We start from the raw sequence: 21,297 nt of genomic DNA on the forward strand, positions 1-21,297 counted from the left end.
CAGGCTCTGAAAATAGAAGGCAAATAAAATTAATTGACATCCACTGTACTTTAGGCCATTCTTTCTAGGTTTTGAAGTCCAATTCTTATTTTTTTTTGACTACATCAAATCATTAGTAAGTATACAAAACAGCCTCTTCTCATGGAAGCCAAACTGGCTGAGCATCTGGCTATTGGATGAACTACGGGTTAAGCCCAATGTGGAGGCTGTAAAAAGAGAAATGAAGAAAAGAAACTATTTTTCTACTGAAAAAGAGGCACAGCAGTTATTTCCTATAACATTGTTAAAATCTACTTGTTTTAGAATTGTTCATAATCATCAGGGTGACACTGATTTGCATATCCTTTAAAAACAAACCTCTTTGGTGGCCAACTGGCCTGTGTTATGCTATTTTTAAATCTTTAGTGCTGCTTGTTCAGTAACTGTAAATGTAATAGAGCTGACTACACTTTTGCACAGGCCAATGGAAAATGAGCAATATGACAAAGTGTGTCTTAATAATCAAAAAAAGGAACCACAAAAGCCACGACTGGCTCTGTAGTTTTGTCCTGATCAGAGCACTGCAATGACAGTGGTGCAGCTGCAGTGACTTCTGCCTCAGAGGGAACACAAGGGCACAAAAACCCCTTCTTGGGCCAGGCTGGAGCTTGAGCCCAACATTTCAGCTCTGGCAGTTGCAGGAAGGATTGGTCAGGAGCACCATAGCTGCTGTTTGCATTCATCATGGCTCTGCAGATGTCAAAGAGTTTGATTTATTATTCTCTTATATCACCATCAGTTTTTCTTCTCTCTTTTCAATTTCCAAGTACAATCTGCCTCCACAAACACCTGTGGCAAAAGATTACAGCTATCATGCACTGTGTAAAGGACTTTTAGCACTTTGAAACTGGCCCTCTTTATTTCAGTGAATGTCACTAGCTCTTGCCTTACAGAAGTCAGTGAATTGCTTTTTATTTTTTTAACCTAGTTGCTTTTGTGATTGATTGTATCTCAGCTTTGATTGAACTAAGCCTCCAGGTTGAGTTCCCATATTTTCTTTTTACTCATGTAAGTTTGATGCTCCACTGCCTTGGTCACTTTAGTTGACCTTTTCCACATCTACTTTAACTTCACTACATATTTCATTTTGGAGAACACCAATGTGTGAATCCACAAACTGAATAACCACATTTACCTGGCTGTGATTGTTTGGGGCTGTTCTGCAATGACTGTAATTGTGTATTTCCACTCTGTATATTAATTAATCTTTTTTACTGGATCAACTTTCTAAAAGAACCATATGCATTGCAACCTGCTGGATGTGTTAGAGTTAGTTGGTTTAATAATGCTGGTAATCTCTGAATTAAAAATTACTTGGGTTTTAAGCGATGGCCATGCTTTTCCAGTTTGATATGTAAATGTTAAATTGTTGATGATTTCAGTCTCAGGAGTTTAGAATTTAGGCTGGATAAGCAAAGGTTCAGTGAAATCAGGTGAGGATGTCAGAATGTGCATTGAACCTGGAATTACACAGCGATCTTTTAAGGAGTATGGGGTGCTACAATGAGCTGATAATATAGTAAAATAATTATTTCATCTGTTTCTCACTAATTTTTAATTCAGCTCTGGTTTTAAGGTGAGAGTGTTTTGAACCTGATTTACTGAACACCTTGCAGTGGATTTTTGCAAGAAAGCCATTTGAAGCTCACAGAGTTCTTGGTGGATTAGAGTTTTTCTCAGGAGCAGGGCTGAATTTATTGTAAAGTCTGTCTGTACCATCCTGGCTGCATGTGACACATGAGTGACTGGTGTTAATGAGTATTAATGAATATTGGAATGCTGCAAAGGTAACTTTGTACTGTGGGGTGAAGGAGTTGCACTTTGCTGATCCAACTCAGTATTCTATGAAGGGGCTGAAGAGACCTCCACACATGCTGTGAGACAGAGTGGAAATTTTCCAGAGTAGAAATCCATTTTGATTTGAGTGAAATGTACGTCTTTAAGTCAAGTCTGTAGCTTGCAAACATAGCTGTTGGTCTGACTGTTCTTGCAAAAAAACCTATGCTGGAAGAAACTGCTTCAGTCAAAGGACAGAGATAAAGGAGAAGCCCCTTGAGCTCTGAAATGGACACACAGAGGCTGATGCAGAAAGCAAGGTCAAAATGAGCCAGGAATTCTTTATGATAAAGAAAAAATTAGCAGCAAAATCAGTAAAATGAATATGTATGAACCTATTGTGAAATTGCGTGCATATGCATTTGAGAGGGAGATACAAAAGGATCTGGAGTTCCCAGAGCCACGCATGTCCTGTTAAAGGGAACGATCCCCACGTGCGTCCAGCGCTGTAATAAACACACCGGCTTCAGAGCTGGCACAGGGGCTGTGGAGTTCGTTCGTTTCCGCAATCCGAGCGCCCGGAGCGAGCAGCGCCGCTGTCCGCCCGGGGGAGCCGCATCCTCGGGGCGGCGCCTGCGGGGCCGGGCCCGCCCGGGCGCTCTCGGCGGCGATGGGGCCGCGCCGGCCGCTGCTCCTGGAGCCCATCCCGGCGCTGATCCCGGCGCTGATCCCGGCGCTGATCCCGGTGTTCATCCCCGCGCTGATCGGCGCCGCAGCCGGGCGGGTGAGCGGGGCCGGGCGGGGCCGGGCGGGGCCGGGGCGCTGCTCCGGGAATGCTGCTCGGGGATGCTGCTCCGGGGATGCTGCTCCGGGGATGCTGCTCCGGGGATGCTGCTCCGGGGTTGCTGCTCCCGGGGCGCTGGTCCGGGAATCTGCTCTGGGAATGCTGCTCTGGGGATGCTGCTCTGGGGATGCTGCTCGGGGATGCTGCTCGGGGATGCTGCTCTGGGGATGCTGCTCCGGGGATGCTGCTCTGGGGATGCTGGGGATGCTGCTCTGGGGATGCTGCTCGGGGATGCTGCTCGGGGATGCTGCTCCCGGGATGCTGCTCCCGGGATGCTGCTCGGGGATGCTGCTCCCGGGGCGCTGGTCCGGGAATGCTGCTCTGGGGATGCTGCTCGGGGATGCTGCTCTGGGGATGCTGCTCTGGGGATGCTGCTCGGGGATGCTGCTCCCGGGATGCTGCTCGGGGATGCGGGAGCGCTGCAGGGCGGGAGCGCCGCGGGGGAAAGGCCGGCGGGCATCGCCTGGTGATGCTGCCCTGGAGGCAGCGTCTCACTGCTGTGTGTGCGCTCCATTTGTCACCTGTCTGCCCCTTGTCGTTTGTCTGTCCCTTGCCCCCTGCCCCTTGTCACCCATCTGTCCCTTGTCTCCTGCTCCTTGTTGTCTGTCTGTCCCTTGTCACCTGTCCCTTGTCTCCTGCCCCTTGTCGCCTGTCTGTCCTTTTTCTCCTGTCCCTTATCACCTATTCCTTGTCTCCTGTCCCTTGTCACCTGCCCCTTGTTGCCTGGCTGCCCTTTGTCACCTGTCTGTTCCTTGTCACCTCCGTGCCCCCGGGCTTGGGCTGGATTCACCATGATCTCTACAGCAATCTCAAGTCCTGCTCTTAAAACTTCAAAGCTCAGCCTTTGTCTGTGCTGTTGTTACTTCTAGGCTTCCCAAAGGAATGACTAATAAGTTTTCCTGGATTTTCAGCGGAAATTGGTTGATTTTGCAGGCTTATTTGGATGTTTGTAAAAACCATGGTGAGCATCCTGGCGAGTGCAGAGTGTAGACCCAGATCTATATGACATTGTTTACACAGGAAGAATTGTTCTGCTCCGCTGGTTCCCTAGAACTCTTCCCTATTAAAACAGAAAACCCTTTTAATTTGCATGAAGATCTGATGTGCTGCAGCTGTTACTGTGCTATTCTATATCCAGCTGCTGCAGCACTGTTTGGCAGTGAGGGTTTGTAACTGTGCCAGCCAAAGAGCTCAGTGGGATCTGTTTGCCTTCAACTCAGTGTTTTCTGTACTGGTGTATTGATAGGACTTTTCTGTCTGGTTTTAAAATGTGCAGGATTGTGAAGATAAATATGGAAATGTTGCTGAGATGTCCAGGTCTCTGTGTTCTTATGGGATATTTATGTTATTTACATGTTTATTTATTCATAGGAATTTAGGCTGGATAAGCAAAGGTTCAGTGAAATCAGGTGAGGATGTCAGAATGTGTAGTGAACCTGGAATTACACCTGGAATTACACAGTGGTCTTTTAAGCAGTATGGGGTGCTACAATGAGCTGATAATATATTAAAATAATTACTTTAACTCACTAATTTTTAATTCAGCTCTGGTTTTAAGGTGAGAATGTTTTGTACCTGATTTACTGGGCACCTTGCAGTGGATAGGAAAAAGCAGATAGAGAAGGGATAATCTCAGAATTGTAGCAGAACTTATCACCAGAATTTAAGTTTGTCACGTTTCATGCTGAGCAAGGAGCTTTGGTTCAAAAGGAATTAGCTCTCCTCTCACTCTAAATATGACTCAAACATAATGATGGAAATAATGACAGAAACTTTCAGCATCACTTTTTGTACTGTGACAAAATAAGGAAAAGCTTATATGTAAAGTTAGAAAAGCAAACACAGTAGTTTCAGTGATACCACACCTGCCACAGAGCTGGGAAATACCCCATGCCCGTTATATCAATTTTTAACAGTGATTTGTTACAGAAAACTTACTTTATATTTGAGGGAGACAAACTGGCAAAGCAATAGTTCTTGAGTGACACTACTTCTTGGGTTTTTTCTCATTCATCTGGAAGTCTCTGAAAGTTCCCAGCCTCAGTCCCTGTTAAACACAGGAACTGAACATTATTTTTGCCATTTTGAACAATTGAATCACCAAGGTTATCAGTAACAGCCCGAAGTTTTTAAAGAGAAGAACTGGTTAAATATGTATGTTTTCCCAAGTACATATATAATAAACTATACCTTGTCTTCCTACAAACTTGGACTTCTATAATTTTTGCCTGTTGTGAACAGCTTCCATATTCTGAGCATCCCCCTGCTTTGTCACTCTGGGAAGATGTTTTCATGTTCTGGTGGTGAGTGGCAACGAAGCAGAATTCCTGGCAGAAAGCAGAGACACGGTTTTCTCAGGGAACGGGGGATGTTGAACTGTAAATCTGTTGGTGTGTGGCTGTGCAGGGACTCCTGCTTCACACAAGTGTGATATAGGATGGGGGAATAATTCACATTATGGACCATAATCTTTGAGAGATGTGCAGCACAGCAGCTTTGAAAAAAACTTTATAGTTTGAGTAAAGTTGGTATGGCCTGACACAACTCCAGCTGATTTGGGTAATGCTGTTATCTGGTAACTAAACTTCAACAGATTTTTTTTTTAATTAGAAATTAAAATTATAATTATATTTTAGACATAATTCTGGTTTTTCCTGCCTCCAGTAGGTTTGCTAGCTCAGCAAATAGTGTCTCTGTATCTCAAGGCCTTTCCATAGAAACAGATTTTACACCAGAGACCTCAGTGACTTCATTGTGGTTTCACATGCGTGAAGAACACTGCACACAAATGTAATTCCTCTTCAGATCCTCTGACTGGCCGCTTACGTTTGAAGGCAAATGTTTGAAAAGGAGATCAACAGAAATGTAGACATGTAAATTAGGATTAAAATACATGCTTAAATATCTTTGTTTAAATGGCCTTGAGTGAAAATGAAAATGAGTGTTATATGAATGGATTTTTATAGATTCATCCGTTGTATTAACATGTTTTATTTTTATTATTTAAGGTACCGAAATTTAATTACACATAAAGCCCTTTCAGTTGGTGTGGAGGTTACTGTTATCCCACTCCTCTCCAGGGACAAATTAGGTCACCTAATTTATATATAGTATAGTAATATCTGCAGTGCAAAAACAGGAAAAAGATCCAAACAATCAGAGAGTCTGGAGTCACTGACTTTGTGTATGTAACTTCTTAGTTATTGCTTAATGCAGAGGCATTGCAAGAATCTCCCTAGTGAGTTATGAAGTCAAAGGCAAACATGGTTTACCCATTTCTATGCCAAAATGTATTGCTTAATTTGTATTGCTTAATTTGCATAGAGCTAGACTAAATTTCATGTTTAAGAATGTTTGTGCCTCTGCTGATAGACAGATGAGGCATTTTATTTCTTCTTGTAGCTGTTAAATTAAATGAAGTCTTCCAAAGTCTTAATTTTGTCCTTATAAATTTCTTTTAAATCAGCTGCCATTAGGCACTGCTACCTAGACTGAGAAGTTCTGAGCCTGTGATGCAAAATGTGCAGCATCAGGTTAGTTTCCCTTCACACAATCTGCTTGTAAGACACTGAATCACAGTTAAAACAGGATAAAATTAAGTCTTGTGAAAGATACACACACTAACAAAATGCAAAGATTGTGAGATAGTAGAGTAGAGATGGTCTCTACTCATCAGTCTTTCAGTCCAAAGTAGCCAATGCATCTGGATGCCAGACAGAAATCTTATATGGCCCAACTCAGACTTTACAATTGGTGAAATTGCTTGAAAATGGGGTCTACTAAATGAATTGAACCCTTCCAACTGGGAATTGGAAGGATTCCTTGGGCAAACCAAGCTAAGCACGTGTGTGTGTGTGTCTCTGTGTGCGTGTAAATTGTGTCTAAGCCAGTCACAACTCCCTTTTAGCTTCCCATTATGTTCTTTGAGGGCATTTGGGAAGAAACTGTCAATTATAAGTCACTGAGAGCCACAGCTCATCAGATAAAATTTCAGGGAGATTGTATCAGACAGCAGAGAGATCCTTCCAAGCACAACTTCAGAGAACCAGGTGTGAACCCAGCAACTGACAGGTTTTCCTGTGCCTGCAGCTCACAGGGCAAGATCTACAACAGGGAGGGAAGAGCATGAGATAAGAACTTTTTATTTTTTTGGCCAGGAAACCTCACCAGCAGGGTCATTTTTGATGTGGTTTATTGTATTTCTCCTTTCTTTTCCCCCTGTGTCTGCCTTATGTTTTGAAAAGGCTCTCAGCTGCTATTCTTAATGAAGTTGATCATAGTGACTACAAAAATGGGATAACAACACTTGATCTTTCCTCTTCTAATAAAAAAAGTAACTTAATGAAAAATTTTTTTGGTGAGAGCAGAGCCCTTTTCTCCTTCTAATTTTAGTGTCAGCTCAAGTTTGCAAACAGGATGATTTATCATTATCCATCCTATGATATGTAGATTTTTCTCTGTCTTCACATTCTCAGAAAAGGGTTTTTTTGAGTAGGTTGACAAAATCTTGTTTCTGATCACAGCTAAATAAGAGTGGAATATTTCAATGAGCTGCATAAGAAAATGCTAGTTCCCTTTAAGCAATTGCTGAGGGTAGGAAACATTAATCTCCTTTGTCAGTAATGTGAAGCCACAATAGATGTTCAAGATGTTTTTCAGTAAGGCGGAAGGATATTTTCATTACCGGCCTCCCAAGATCTTGTTCCTGTTTTCATTTCTCATTTTAGCAATGATTCCTCTAAATGTGTGTAGATTATGCATGGAGCAATCTCTTCAGACTGCAATGATGCCTTAAAGCTGAGCAGTGTCACATCCTTTTTTAACAGTGCCTTTTTGGTCTAGCAGGAAACTCCTACACTTGTCCTACCTAACAGGAGCCTTTTTTAAGTGAGTGTATTTTTCCCTTTGAAAATAGTCAGTAAGTCATCAAATAATTTGACACTTGTTCATTGAGCTGTGCTGATCAGTGTGAGCTGAAATTAGGCACCCTGTATTTATTTCATGATTGTCTCTAATGCATTTAACCTGCATATTTGTCTGCACCTTCTGCAGCAGTGCTGCTTCTCAGAAGCAGCTGTGCAGTTTTTGGAGACATTCTTTTCAGAACATCAAGGGCTTTCTTGCTCAGGAAGGAATCACAGAGTATCTGGAAAGATAAAAGCCTTTTTCCCTTTTCTTTGGAAAGATTGACTGAAGTTTTTGAGCCACTTTACAGTAAATGTTTCTCTCACAAACCCACAGGTAGGAATTGATGTTTCTCTGGTGTTTTGTCAGATGTTGTTTGAGCCATGGCAGCTGGGGATAAGGCACTCAGCCCTTTGGTTTGTGGGATGCAGTAGCGACAGGGTGTGATGCTAATCCCATCGTTCCACTGCACTCTTGAGCCTAAAACCTGGAGAAATCACTTTGTGGTGGATCTTTGGAAAACAAAGGAACCTCAGAAGAGTCACATGCAGCTCGTTAGCTGCTCATGGCCCTGCAGCCTCCTCTGCTCTGCGCTGTTCCACGGTGCCTTGGAAAGGCAGGTGCTTGGAATTGCACTGCTCTTTAGGTTTTTGTCTCTTTTGAGTCTCTAATTCAGGATCAGAAGGGACTTGTGAGTCATGACTTCCCCTTGATTTCTCCTAGGAATATTCATTACCTTACACACCCCAGCTGGCACAGTGCAACGATCCCAGCACTGAATTCTATGATGAAGAACTTAATAAATGCTGCAGCCAGTGCCCTCCAGGTAGGTTATCATTCAAACTATTACTTTACACAGCCAAATTCATCAGTTTTCAGATGATCATAGTGTATTTGGATTATACATCTGAAGTGCATCAGATTTTTGCTGTTGTAATGCATTCTTCCTCAACCAAGACAACAAAACACCATGACTGCAAAACACCTGCAAAAGAGACACATTGCCCATCAGAACTGGAATTCTGCTACAAGGTTAACTGGGCTGGGACTTACCAGGAGGTAGTTCCTGAGCTTGTGTAAACACAGCTCTGTATGAGGTTTTCATGAAAATAATTAATTTTAGTCAACATTGGAGGGGAAGCAACTAAGGGAAATACAAAAAGTAGGCAACACAGACCCCAGCCCACTAACAAAAATACATTTCGCAAAACAGGGCGTGAAGTAAAGCTTGGTTTCTGTGCTATGATAATATCACTTATCTAAGGGGCTTTCCATTGGACAGGTCAATCTGTCATTGCTCATTAGGGGGGAGTTGTTGTCTTTTACTGTAAATCAGACACTGCAGAGCACAGTCACACTGGGCACAGGACTGCAGACACTGTCTGCTCTGAGCTGTCACACCCTACACTCCAGGAGTGATTATAAGGGACCTGTAGTTGGCCAAAGTTATTGTTTGTGGGTTTTGGGATTGATTTTTGGGGGGGATAGTATCATAGAGTTGATGCAATAAGTTGCAACTATATTATTATATTAGATACAGAAAAAAACCCTGCCTTTTTTTTCTCATTACATGCTGAGCAAAGAAGATTTGTCTCCATGAATGCTGAGTGTCTGTCAGATCCGGAAGTTTAAACAGGAAATCAGTATTTGCTGAAACAGCTGCAGTTTCTGAAATTATCTAGATAGATCTAACTTCCTTTGTTCATGACAGATGAAAGATGAGAATTCATAAGAAAAACTTTTCAGTTGTGTTATGTAGTGTTCAGTGAATCAGCCTAGATCATTAGCACGATGTAGGATGCAGAATGTAAAACTTTAATTAAGTATGGGGGAAAACAAAGTCTTTGGAAAGAATTAATTTGGCTCACCTCCAGGGCCTCTTCTTTTGAAAAACAGATTCTCCAAGCACCTCTAAACTTTTTTCAGTGTTATTCCTGCTTTCTGAGTATGTTTTCCAGGATATTTTTGTAACGGATATGAGACATTGACTTTTATCTTCTTTCACCTTTCACACGAAAGGGAAATGGCAATTGAGGTGTTTTCTCCAAAATTAATGTTGGAATGTCCCTTTCACAGTGACAAGTGGTGTGTCACTCCTGCACCAAGAGTGACACAGGAACAGGCAGGAGGCAGCATTGTAGAAGGAACAAAGAAGGTTTCATACAAGAGAACCACAAGGTTTTTATAATGACACAGGAACAGGTGGGAGGCAGTGTTGTAGAAAGAGCAAAGGTTTAATTCAAGAGAACCACGTGGTTTTATAGAGTGATACGATAGATTCTATTTGATTGGCTCGTTAACAAAAACATCTTCCTCATACACTGTCCTTGAGAAAAACAGAAAGATGAAGTAGAAAAACACCACCTGCAGATTGCTTATACTTAACAAGGTATCACATCTTTACAACTCCCTGAAAATTCTCACAAGCCGCTGTGAGAAACACTTGCTGTTTCTCTCTCTCTGCCCCATGGCATCCACAGTGGTGAAGTTCCAATTCAGGCCTGTTTGTGATGTTACTTGATCTTGCCCTCTCCTGCCTGTAACAGCAGCAAGGGTCTCACTCAGGCACATCATTCTGGCACATGCCTGACTTTGGCTGTGAAACACCTCCACGTGTTCACCACAAAACAGCTTCTGTAAAGGTAAAATATTTGGGTTTTGTATTGTGGTAGCTGCACCTAAGTATGTGCTGAGGGGTTTTGGTTTGTCTTGTTTTGAATGTGTTTGGAATCCACTGAACTGAATGTAGGAAAAGGAGTCAAACATGGATGGACATAAATCAGACTTTCCCTGTAGAGACATGCAGTTCTCTACATCAGTGTATGGTGTATGACACCAATCTGATAATGTCAGTGAAGGGAAAGGATTCTACAGCTCAGAATGAGACTTAATTCCTAGTGATCTTTTCCAGTGAGATGATTTCTCTGATTTGGTCTGGGGTATTTTTCTTTTAATAGGTCAGTATAGGACAGGGAGCTGCAGTCACACTGTGGACACCAAGTGCAGCCCCTGCAGACCTAAAACGTACACAGCCATCTGGAATCATTCTCCACAGTGCTTTGCCTGCTCAGCACCCTGCAGGAAAGGTAGGCTTGGATTGGGAAAGGGGCTTGCTCAAAGACTGGGCTCGGTTTAACCTTGTCTTCTCTCCTAAGAAACCCAGGAGATTTTGTCAATCACTTGTATAGTCCTCATGCTTTGGGAATGTGTAAGATTTAGGAATCAAGGAAAAAAAATCTTGCAGGGAGCCCTGGCTCTTTTTCTTTTTAAGTCCTAAAAATGAGGATTTATATTATTAAAAACTAAGGCACTACATTGTCGTGAACGGCGGAAGAAATGCTTCACACAATATGCGTGAATTGCAAATCTCAAAGTTTATTGAAAACTCACACATATTTATACTGGTGTTAATGAAGCTTATACATATTGCAAAAGCTGAGCTCATTATTGGCTAAAGCACACTTAGATTAACCACACCTACTTCTATGCTCTAATGATTCTTTTGTTGATATGTTTGCATTCTTCTAGCTTCTCTACCTAGGATATCTTCATTTTCTGGCAAGCGATTTTCTCCCCCATCTTCCCGTTTCAGCGAAGGTCACTATGACTTTTGTCAGTGATTGGACATTGGTTGCATAATCCCCAGCTTGTTTCTCCTATCTTTATCCAACGGTATCACATCGAAGTGTCCTTTCTCAGCTAACCAATTATCCAAAAAGCTCTCTACACTACATCACTAAAACATTCCAAATGCCATCAGTAGAATAAGCTCCTGCTTATAACATCCCATCAAGAGACCTTAATACCTGACTTGGACATGGGTAAATGGATAATTACATTTCCAGCATCCTGTCATTTCTCATTTTGTCTGCTGAAGTGACAACAGCAAACATGGATTTATTTTGCAAAATAAACCAGGTCTATTTTGCAAAGCAGCAGTCAGTGAGAGCACACTGGTTCTGTTCACTGAAGCAGCTGAACAGTACCTAAGGTAGAACATTGTACCAACACCTGTACTTTGGGCTAAAAGATCACCTGCATTAATGAACTCAGTCATGCTGTTCTCCATCATTTCTAATGGAAATTGGTGGAGAACATTATATCCTTGATTCACTGAGAAGTAAGTTTTAAGGATACAGTCTAAGTTGAAAGGACCTTTGGTCTTGTCTAAGTAGATAATCTTACAAAAGCTGCTTAATTACAATATGAAAATATCTGTAGTAAAATCTCCAAACACATTAAATACAGTGACATGATCTGCACAGGCTGAAAATCTCATGTGGCCCCCAGGTACGGCAGTGGTGAACACAAATGGCCACGTTTGGGGTTATGACAAAATATAACACAACTGCAGGCACAGAGTTTTAAATGTGCACTCTGCAGGTGCAAATTTCTCCTTGCCTGGAGAGAGAAAACTCTTCTGAAAACGTAGACATTGGGGCATGTAACACATTTGGTTTATGGTGCTATACAAGCCCAAAACTTGTATGTGAACATCACCTCATGTTCACTCGAAACATTGCAGGCTGTGATTTTAAATGCTGTCAATGACATCTTGCTTTATTTCTGTTTTAAAACCAGGGCTTGTGCAGAATCAAACGTGCACGAGGTCCCAGGACAGGATCTGTAGCTGCCCACCCCACAAGTATTGTGTTTCCAAGCTGGATGAGTACTGTGAATTGTGTAGAACACACAAAAAATGTGGCAAAGGCTACCGGGTTTCCAGAAGAGGTAATCTGATTTTGAGCACTCTGCTTACTGCACATTTATTCTGGCCTGATTCCCTTCGGCTGTGCCTCCCTTTTTAGGGTTTATTCTTACATTCTAAGCAAGTGGGCACTAACCAGAGTAACTGTGTTCTCCAGAGGTATATCCAAAGTGACAACATGTTGCAATTTCTTATTGTCATATATCATAAAGTTCCCAATGCAACTTAATCTTCGTTTTGCTCTGCTGGGTGATTTATTCTGTACAAGTGGCTGAGATCCAAGACCACTTAAACACTCCTCAAATCCTTGTAAAAGGGCTTCAGGTGGAATTTTGGGTACAGTAAATAATGATGACTCTATTCTGTCCTGCAGAATTGATCTGGTTTTATTAGTTGATGGAATCTACCACCCTGATAATATATCTGTCTCACAATGATAAATCATTTAAAAATATTTGAAACCCTAAACATTTTAAAAAAATGAGGAATCATTTTGAGAAGATGCAGAATTCAACAGCATGGTAGTCAGCCCAGTGAAAAGCTCAGCTTTGTCTGCAGCACCACATTTGAACTTTAATGGCACCAAGCTTAGAGCTGGTTGATCTTCTCTTCGGGTTGGGTGCATCAAGTGAATGTCTTCTGTGACAGTCTCAGACTGCATTTTTGCACTGCTTCTGAATCACTGCTGGGATCTCTTGCAGACCCTGATTATTCATTCTTGCTTCTCACCAGATAAGTAACTGGAGTTTTCCTCTTTCTTTAAAGGGACAGACAGCACAGACACAGAATGTGAACCTTGTCCTCCTGGCACGTTTTCCCCTGAGGAATCCTACAACACCAGCTGCACGCCCCACACCGTGTGAGCCAGTGTTCTGTCCAAGAGCAGCCTTAACTGTGCAGGGCTTTCTGTTGTTCCTAACTTCTCTTTTGGTCTCTTGCAGTTGTAAATCAGTGGCTGTCCCTGGGAACAGCAGGAATGACACTGTTTGCAGTGGGTCAGGAACAGCCACAGTTCTGCCTCACACCATTTTGAACCTACTTGTGACCCAAAGCCCAGCTTCCCGCAAAGCTGAAATAATAACTCAACCTGTCATGTTAAACTCTGTAGCTGACCTGTCCCACATCACTGGTGAGCTTTAACTCATTTAAAGTCACTTTTGTCTGCTCAGGAACCAAGCTTATATTTAGTTCTCAGTGTCTTTCCAAAACCAGTCACCAAACAGAACCTCAGAAGAGCTCAATTAATTCAATGTGACACAGCTTGTAGTGAACTGCATTTTTACCCGTGCCTCTGCATTCTATGGTCCTTGTAAATCTGGAAATATTTCTAAGAAACCCCAAACAAGACTATACAAGGCATTTCCTGATAATTGCTGCTATAGCTGGTAGAAAAGGTTGTATCTTAAATTCTGGATTGAGGCAAACCTCACCTGATGAGAGGTCTGTGAGTCTTCTGTCAGCCTTTCCTGAGACAGAAGGTCCTGACAGCATTCTGAGGTGTGGATGTGCTCTCTCCTGCTCACAGCCCATGCAGAAGGCAGAGATGTTTAGGAGCTTTTTGAGTACTTGGCCTTGTATGTGACAAAATTTTGCTTGCCCAGAGAAATACCTTTTGTGACCAAGGCCAAAAGTCTGTCCTCACTTTTCAGGAGAGGAGAATTCAGTTTTATGAAGTAGTGGTGACTGAAATGAGACCTTGGTGTCTGACCATTGAGGCATCAAATGTGAATGTCAGACATACACAATACTTGCAAATTTAGCTTTTGTAGTGATGCACAGAAACTACAAAACTACCTTTTTCTAATTAGATCAAGCTGCTAAATAATTTCTTCTTTTTATTTATTTTCAGGAGCAGTAGCAGGGCCATTGTTATTGGTCCTGGTAATTGCTGTTTTGGGGTATTGCTTAGTCTCAAAAAAAAAAGGTAAGATTCATGAAGTGAAAACAAGCAAATCTGTAAAAACTGTGAAGTGTTGCCTTATTTCCCATTAACCTGACTGAAATTAGTGTTTTAGAAGATGGCAGCTTTCTTCAAATCTCTCTTGTTCCTCAGATTTTAGGTAATTGTCTAAATACACAACAGCCTTGGAGTTGGACAACTGTGCAACAGTTGTGCTCCTGCTGAAGCTTGTTAAATATTTGGTACCTCATCATTTAAATATTAGATTATTTCAAGTGTTATAATTAAACAGACATGAATGTGGTTTATTGTCTCCAATACCTTTTTGCACTGACACTATACAAGAAAAATGATGAATTAATGCCGAGGCTTCTCTTTGCTTCCTGGCTAAATTTAAGTCCCAAAATTCATGCAATACAGGTTTCAATGTTTTCAAACTGTGTGTAATCAATGTACATTTGAAGTTTATTCCAGGAGCAGGGGATGCCTCAGCCTAGTTTAGGGTGCAGCTGTTGCAAATGGGACAGGTTTGGGTGCTAATAAACTGTCTTTGCTCACTGGCAGCCCCTGTGTACTCTGCAGCAGCTACAGAAGCAGGTTTGGTGAGTGTCCTCTCTTTCCATCTCTTCCATTTCTTTACAAGTTACACAGAAATCATAAACTCTCACCTAATTACCAGTAGAAAAAACTGCACAGCAGCAAGAAAACTGCAGTGAGAACAGGGTGGTTAGGTCCCCAAGCCAGGGTGTAAGATGGACCATTCCTATCCTACAGAATGTCCCACCATCTCTATGTAAGGCTGACAACAGCAGTAAAACCCAGGTGGGGTTTTGAAAACTAAATCTGACAGCCTTTGGTCCCTAAGTAATCAGAGCAGCGCTGTGGGTGCCTTCAGGAGATGGGTTCATTCTGTTGAACCCCTAAGGAGCTGTTATGGACTTGACTTGCACTCATCACTATGCAAATGAAAATAATTACAGAATGGCTTGGATTGGAAGGGACATTAAAGCTCCTCTAGTTCCAATCATCAGTGGTTTCTTTAGCTGCCAAACTACTGACCAGTTCTTTGCTAGTGGGTTGCTTGGTTTTTATTTTTGGTTTTTATTTTTGGTTTTTGGTTTTTGGTTTTTTTTTTTTTAATATTAACATTTTACTTTTCTCTGCAAATGTTCCAGCCTTTTCCCCCTCCAGAAAAACAGTGTGACAAAACAGTCGGAGATCCAAAACTGCAGAACTCTGGGAGTTCTGAACAGGAACAACAGCATCTCTTGGAAACTTCTGGGTCCAGCAGTAGTATCCTGAATCCAAGTGGATCTGCAACCATCAGTGTAATAAGTAAAGAGAATTATGAAAATAAAAACTCAGGAGGATTTCAGCAGCAACATTCACCTCCTGAAGGTTCTAAATTCCTGAGTGGAGACAGACACAGCTCTGCAAGTTCAGGTAGTAATGATTCTGAATGATCCAGAACCACTTGATATTTATCAATTATGAGACTTTTTAGCAGAAGTCTAAATGGCAGGATAAAACATCTGAGTGCTGTTCAGCAGAGAGAAAATTCAGTAACTTTTGAAAAGAAAAAATTATTGGTTTTGTACAAATACAAATGAGTGTATTGCCATCCTGAGACAGTAAAGAGAGTTTCCTCAGTGGACAAACAGGTACTTAGGGGCTGGAGGATCAGGTGGTTGGCACTTACCTGTGAGTGGGAGAAGAAGCAGAGGGAGCAGTTACAAAAGAACATTGTCAAAAGCATTTGAAATGACAACAGATGGGCAAAGGATTGTTTGCAATCCAGGTCTCTGCATTAATTTTGGTAGCCTTTTTATTTCTGGGCAGATACGTGGATTTTATGGTACCAAAATGTTACAGAAACAACTCAAGTCAACTTAGCTTGACTAAATTAAGTGAAGAAAAAAGATATTTAGTGTCTATTTTATAAGTCAAAGAGCTGGATAAAGAATCCAGCTGCCCTATTCTGGTTTCATTCCTCTGTGTTTTGTGTTCATTTGACAGAACATTCTGGTAACGGAGGCACGCAGGTGAATGTGACGTGCATTGTTCAATTTTGTAGACCAGAGTGCAGCTTCCAGTGCCCTGAGCAGATCAGCTCAGCTGGCAGGGATAATGGGCACAGTCCCTGGAGTTCCCCAACAGGGGAAGAAACCCTCCTTTCCAAAGAAGAAAATGCCTTGAACAAAGAAACTCAAATTCACGTCACAGTGGAAAATGAGGACAATTTACTTCAAGACTTACTTCCAGAAGAAAAGAAGGTTCCTCTGGGCATTCAAGATGCTGGGATGAAAACCAGTTAAAGGAAATTCACAGATCATATGCTGATTGACTGATACAATTAATTAAACAATCTTGTCTTATAAAACAAACATTATGGTCAATGAAGCTTTCTCGCAGAGATTTCAAATTTCAGATGGATACAGACACTGATGCTTTCGAGGGTTTTAGTGTCTTCTGTCACTTTGCAGCTTAAAAGAAAAAGCATTGAAACTTTTTAAAATTGAATGGCCAACTCCTCCCTTTCTTCTGTGATACCCTAAGAGGATCTTTATCAGACTTGAAAAGGAATATTTTTCAAACTTTATGCCATTTTCTCCTGGGACTTCTTGTGATGATGATTTTTATTCAAGGTCTGCCACGTGCCAAGAACATGGATGTGACCAGCACTTCTAAGGGACTGGAGTTAAATTATCATTCTTTCAATGCTCAGGAATCATCCATTTGATTTAAATTTTAAAGCTATCAGTTCCTATCCTGTATTTTAGTTGTCATACTTTCCCTCACCCTCCTGGATATTTCTTTTATTACTAAAGTTTGTTTTTTCTCATTATCAGACCAGATTTCTTAAGAACATATAGGATATCAGGAAGTGAAATCTTTTACACAAGCTTTTTTTTTACAACTAAAATTACAACTGCTATGTCTAAACAACAGTATTTCATTGCCTGTACATAGTTCATTTGTTTTAGAAGGGAAAACCTAGACTGAACTGTTGTTATCTTGGAGTAGGAAGTAAGTTCCATTTGTTGACAACCCTACAGTTTGTCACCTTTGTGTCCTGGCTGAGGTAACATGTTTCCCCAATTGATCCTAATCTCATTTTTGAGGTAAACCATAAATCCAAAATATTTTCCCTGTGTTCAGTGACTATTAGAGCAGATCCCTGTGATTATCTTTGCCAGAGAGCTCCGTGCCCTCAGGTGGCAGAGCATCATCTGTAATAAATGGAATTTACTCAAACCTCAGAACCTGAAAATCCTGTTCTTCTTCACTGCTTGATGATGCTGAAGCTCCAACCCTCTCTTACAGAACATTAGAGGAGGTTCTTCTTGAATTAAGTGGTTTGGAAGCCAGTATTCAGGAACCCACTTCCCATAATTATATTTTACATCTGTGACTTAACTGCCAATTGTGGTGGCTGTGTTCAATCAGAATCTGCAATCCAGAGTCTGAATCCCATGGGAGTGAAGTCATAGAGTGACACATAACCCTTGTCTCATGCCATAAAAACACTGCTGGACTATGTGCTCCCTTTACTCCCACTGAACTGTCCTAATCTATCTCAAGACAGGCACAGTGGTTATTTCTGAGGCCTGAGATGGAAAAGGATCTTTTGGAATAAAATTGCTATAAAGGAGTATTCAGATTCTAAAAATACAAATTTTAAACTTCCACAAAAGCTATGGTATCATATAAGCTGTAAGTATTTCTGGGACTGACAAACAGGTCTGTAGTTCTACTATGAAGAAGTTTTTTGCAAATCTGTGTTAAACTTACACTTGAAGGTATTTTTCAGGAAAGACTTGGAAAACGGGCAAATTGAAACTACTCCAGAAATGAAGGATTTAGGCAAGAACCTCATTTTTTACACCTCTTTGAGCCCATTTTCGTGAAGGCGGCGCAGAAACCCCGGCCACGTTCGGACCCCAAACCCGCCCTGTTCGAGGCCATTTCTGTGAGGGCGGCACAGAGACTTCGGGCGTGTTCCGGCCCCAAACCCGCCCTGTTCGAGCCTATTTCCGTGAGGGCGTGTTCGGACCCCAAACCCGCCCCGTTTGAGCCCATTTCCGTGAGGGCGTGTTCGGACTCCAAACCCGCCCTGTTTGAGCCCATTTCCGTGAGGGCGGTGCAGAGAACTCGGGGTATTCCGACCCCAAATCCGCCCTGTTCGAGCCCATTTCCGTGAGGGCGTGTTCCGACCCCAAACCCGCCCTGTTCGAGCCCATTTCCGTGAGGGCGTGTTCGGACTCCAAACCCGCCCCGTTTGAGCCCATTTCCGTGAGGGCGGTGCAGAGAACTCGGGGGTGTTCCGACCCCAAACCCGCCCTGTTCTAGCCCATTTCCGTGAGGGCGTGTTCCGACCCCAAACCCGCCCTGTTTGAGCCCATTTCCGTGAGGGCGTGTTCCGACCCCAAACCCGCCCCGTTTCAGCCCATTTCTGTGAGGGCGGCGCCGAGGCCTCGCGCGTGTTCCAATCCCAAACCCGCCCCGTTTGTGCCCATTTCCGTGAGGGCGGCACGGAAGCCCCGGTTCGGGCCCAGCCCAGGGGCGTTACCCGGCCCCGCCTGTAGGGGGCGGTGCCGCCGCCCCATCGATCGCTCGGCGCTCCCGCACTCGGGCGCACCCCCGCGACCGCCCGGCGCGCGCCCGCCGCCCCCCGCCCGCCCTCAGCGCAGCGCAGGTGAGCCCGGGGCTCCCGGGGGGCTCCTGAAGTGGCCCCGAGGGGCTACGGGGGGGACACTCGGGGCACCCCCGGCCCCGCTGCCTTTCCCTTCTGCGTCAGCCGCAGCTCCCGCTCCTCGGGTCCGGCCTGAGGGGCCCCTCCCTGCCGCACGCCCCTCGCGGCGCCCCGCCCCGCCCCGGGAAGGGTGGGCGAGGGGCGTTCGCGGTGCGTCCGCTGTGTGTCCCGGTGTGTCCCGGTGCCCGCGCCCACCGCGGGGGGCTCGGCCCGGCGGCGGGGCCTGGGGGTCCCTCAGGCCCTCCCCGCCCGGCGCGGGCCGTTCGCCGCCTCACGCTGCCCGGGGCTCCCCGGGGTCCCTCCCGCTCCGCCGGGCAAGGTGACCTTTCGCTTCCTCCCCGGCACGCCGGGCGAGCCCGCAGGTCGCTGCTGCCGATCCCCCGTGTGTCAGCGCTGTCCCGGAGGCTCCTTCCCTCCCGGGTTTGGGTAAAGGGGCGCTGAAAGAGCCCCCCCGCCCCTCCGAGCGCTGCCCGGGCACCTGCGCTGGCCCCGGCGCTGCGGGGCCTGCTCTGTCTCCCCCTGCGGAAAATTGCATCCGAATTTCGCTTTGAGCCAGGGCCTGCTTTGGGCTTTGGTTGTCATCCTGACAGTTCTTGTACCGTGTGCTTTAAGGAAATTAAAACATTGGCATAGAAAAGAAATGCCTTTATTTTTCTTTCCAGGGCGCAGCAGTGCACTGGAGAGATAAAAATATAAAAGACTTAAAGCATTTGAAAGGTTTGTATATGGTTAGTTATGTCCCATGAGTTTAGGTTAAGGTTGTGATGTGCTTCATTTACAATTCTTAGGCTGAGTTCAGGCATGGTTCATGCACCAGAGCGTTTCAGGCACTGGGATGCTCAACTCTGCTGTGTTTAAATGTTTCCTCAAGGTCTTTCCTTAGCTTTGGTCCAAACACCTGTAGATTCCTTCTTTTATTAACTTTTTTTTTAATGACTGTGTAACAAAGATGACTGCGGATACATTTATTTGATCTTGACTTTCTTGTCACTTTCATTAGAATAAAAACCTATAATGTAAGCTGGTGGCCCAAGAGCACAAATGCTTAGTCTTTATTATGTGGAACAACAGTATTGTTTTTGAAAATTGTTGACAAATTTTACAAAGGCAAAACTGTTTAAACACATTTTAAAGGTCATGTGACTTGAGTTGAATTGAACTTGCCTGTGCTGTTTTGTGTTTCATTCTTCAGGACAGCACAGTTTCACTTTCAGCCTTTAGAAAAAGCCTTTCATTGCTTGCTTAATTCTGGTTATTTAATTTATCTATTAGTTAAATATTTTCACTGCCTTTTTAAGAAAGAAATAGAAGTTTAAATGGGGCTGCCTAAAATCAAGCAAATCTCATAATGAGAAAACTCTAAATCTTAATTTAAAGTTTAAAATGTGACTCTTGAAGCTGTTGTTCCCTTCTATTGTCAGCTGTAAATAAAGGATGTATCTTGCTTTTTCTGCTTAGTAGAATTCAATGGTTTAGGCAGGTATATGGGATGGGGAGAGTTTTTTAAACACAAAATCAAGATATTTATTCCATTCTAATCTCAAGGAATAGCCTGCGTGCCTTTTTCCTGACTGTACCAGGCTTCACCCTGCCCTTGCAAGAGCTCTGAGTGGTTTTGTAATTCAGTGGTTAAAAACTTGGACGGGGACTTTGGGATTTTAATACCCTGATTGCCACAGAGGTGAAGCAGCAGTGACTGGAGAAGAGTGAAGGGCAACGTTCTGCAGTGTGACCAGTGGTGCTTCTCTGATGTAGCCTTTTCCCTCTTGAGTGCAATAATCTCTGCTGCCTCTTTGAAGACCTGTTGCAGTAACTGTTGATGAGCTATTTTTGGGGCTTGGATCTGATTACTTCCCACACACACGCTCTCCCAAAAAGGGGTTTGAGTAGGGTGAGTTGCTTCATAGGTGTCGTGTAAGAATTCTTCAAAAACACAGAAGGCTTCAGGCTGTTGCTTCAGAGCAGCTGCCAAACCCAGCATGGTGAAAATGTTGGCAGCAGAGGTCAAGGAGGTGCCAACTTCAGGTCAACGTGGAGTTTTGTCCTTTCCTTTTCTGCAGGGGGATTGTAGATTTGCCGTGTTGATTGCTGCACCAAAAGGTAATGTTTTGGTTAGAAAAAGGATGGAAAGATGAACTTCATGTGCAAATCTCTCTGTGAAGCTGAGTTGACACTTCAAGGGCATGGGATAAAGGTTTTTGAAGGTAGAAATCAACCTTAGTGCTTTTCCTTCTCTTTAGATATATCACAGTAAGAATTGAAGTGACAGCAATGTCAGCCCTGCTGAGTGCATATTTCAGACAATAATTTTCTTGTTTTTTTCTTTCAGACAGAGACTAATTATGGAAGAGAAATCCAAAAAATGACAGAAA

At 43.2% G+C, this 21,297-nt stretch overlaps 1 protein-coding gene across 3 annotated transcripts; it reads left to right on the top strand.

Annotated features, from left to right (window-relative positions):
• The first annotated feature begins 2,469 nt into the window (after positions 1-2,469).
• Positions 2,470-17,589, top strand: LOC136565373 (tumor necrosis factor receptor superfamily member 1B-like). Of its 3 annotated transcripts, none has more exons than XM_066563928.1 (10): positions 2,470-2,599; positions 8,288-8,390; positions 10,522-10,650; positions 12,146-12,295; positions 13,038-13,131; positions 13,214-13,401; positions 14,122-14,196; positions 14,737-14,774; positions 15,348-15,615; positions 16,189-17,589. In XM_066563928.1, the coding sequence occupies exons 1-10, from the start codon at positions 2,486-2,488 to the stop codon at positions 16,485-16,487; spliced, it is 1,458 nt and encodes a 485-aa protein (XP_066420025.1). In that variant the 5' UTR covers positions 2,470-2,485; the 3' UTR covers positions 16,488-17,589. The 3 variants fall into 3 exon arrangements, with proteins under 3 accessions (XP_066420025.1, XP_066420027.1, XP_066420026.1); XM_066563929.1 differs by lacking the exon at positions 2,470-2,599 and adding an exon at positions 8,014-8,184; XM_066563930.1 differs by lacking the exon at positions 12,146-12,295.
• Positions 17,590-21,297: the final 3,708 nt, after the last annotated feature.

This window comes from Molothrus aeneus, chromosome 21 (assembly GCF_037042795.1).
Source record: "Molothrus aeneus isolate 106 chromosome 21, BPBGC_Maene_1.0, whole genome shotgun sequence".
Taxonomy (NCBI): Eukaryota; Metazoa; Chordata; class Aves; order Passeriformes; family Icteridae; genus Molothrus; species Molothrus aeneus.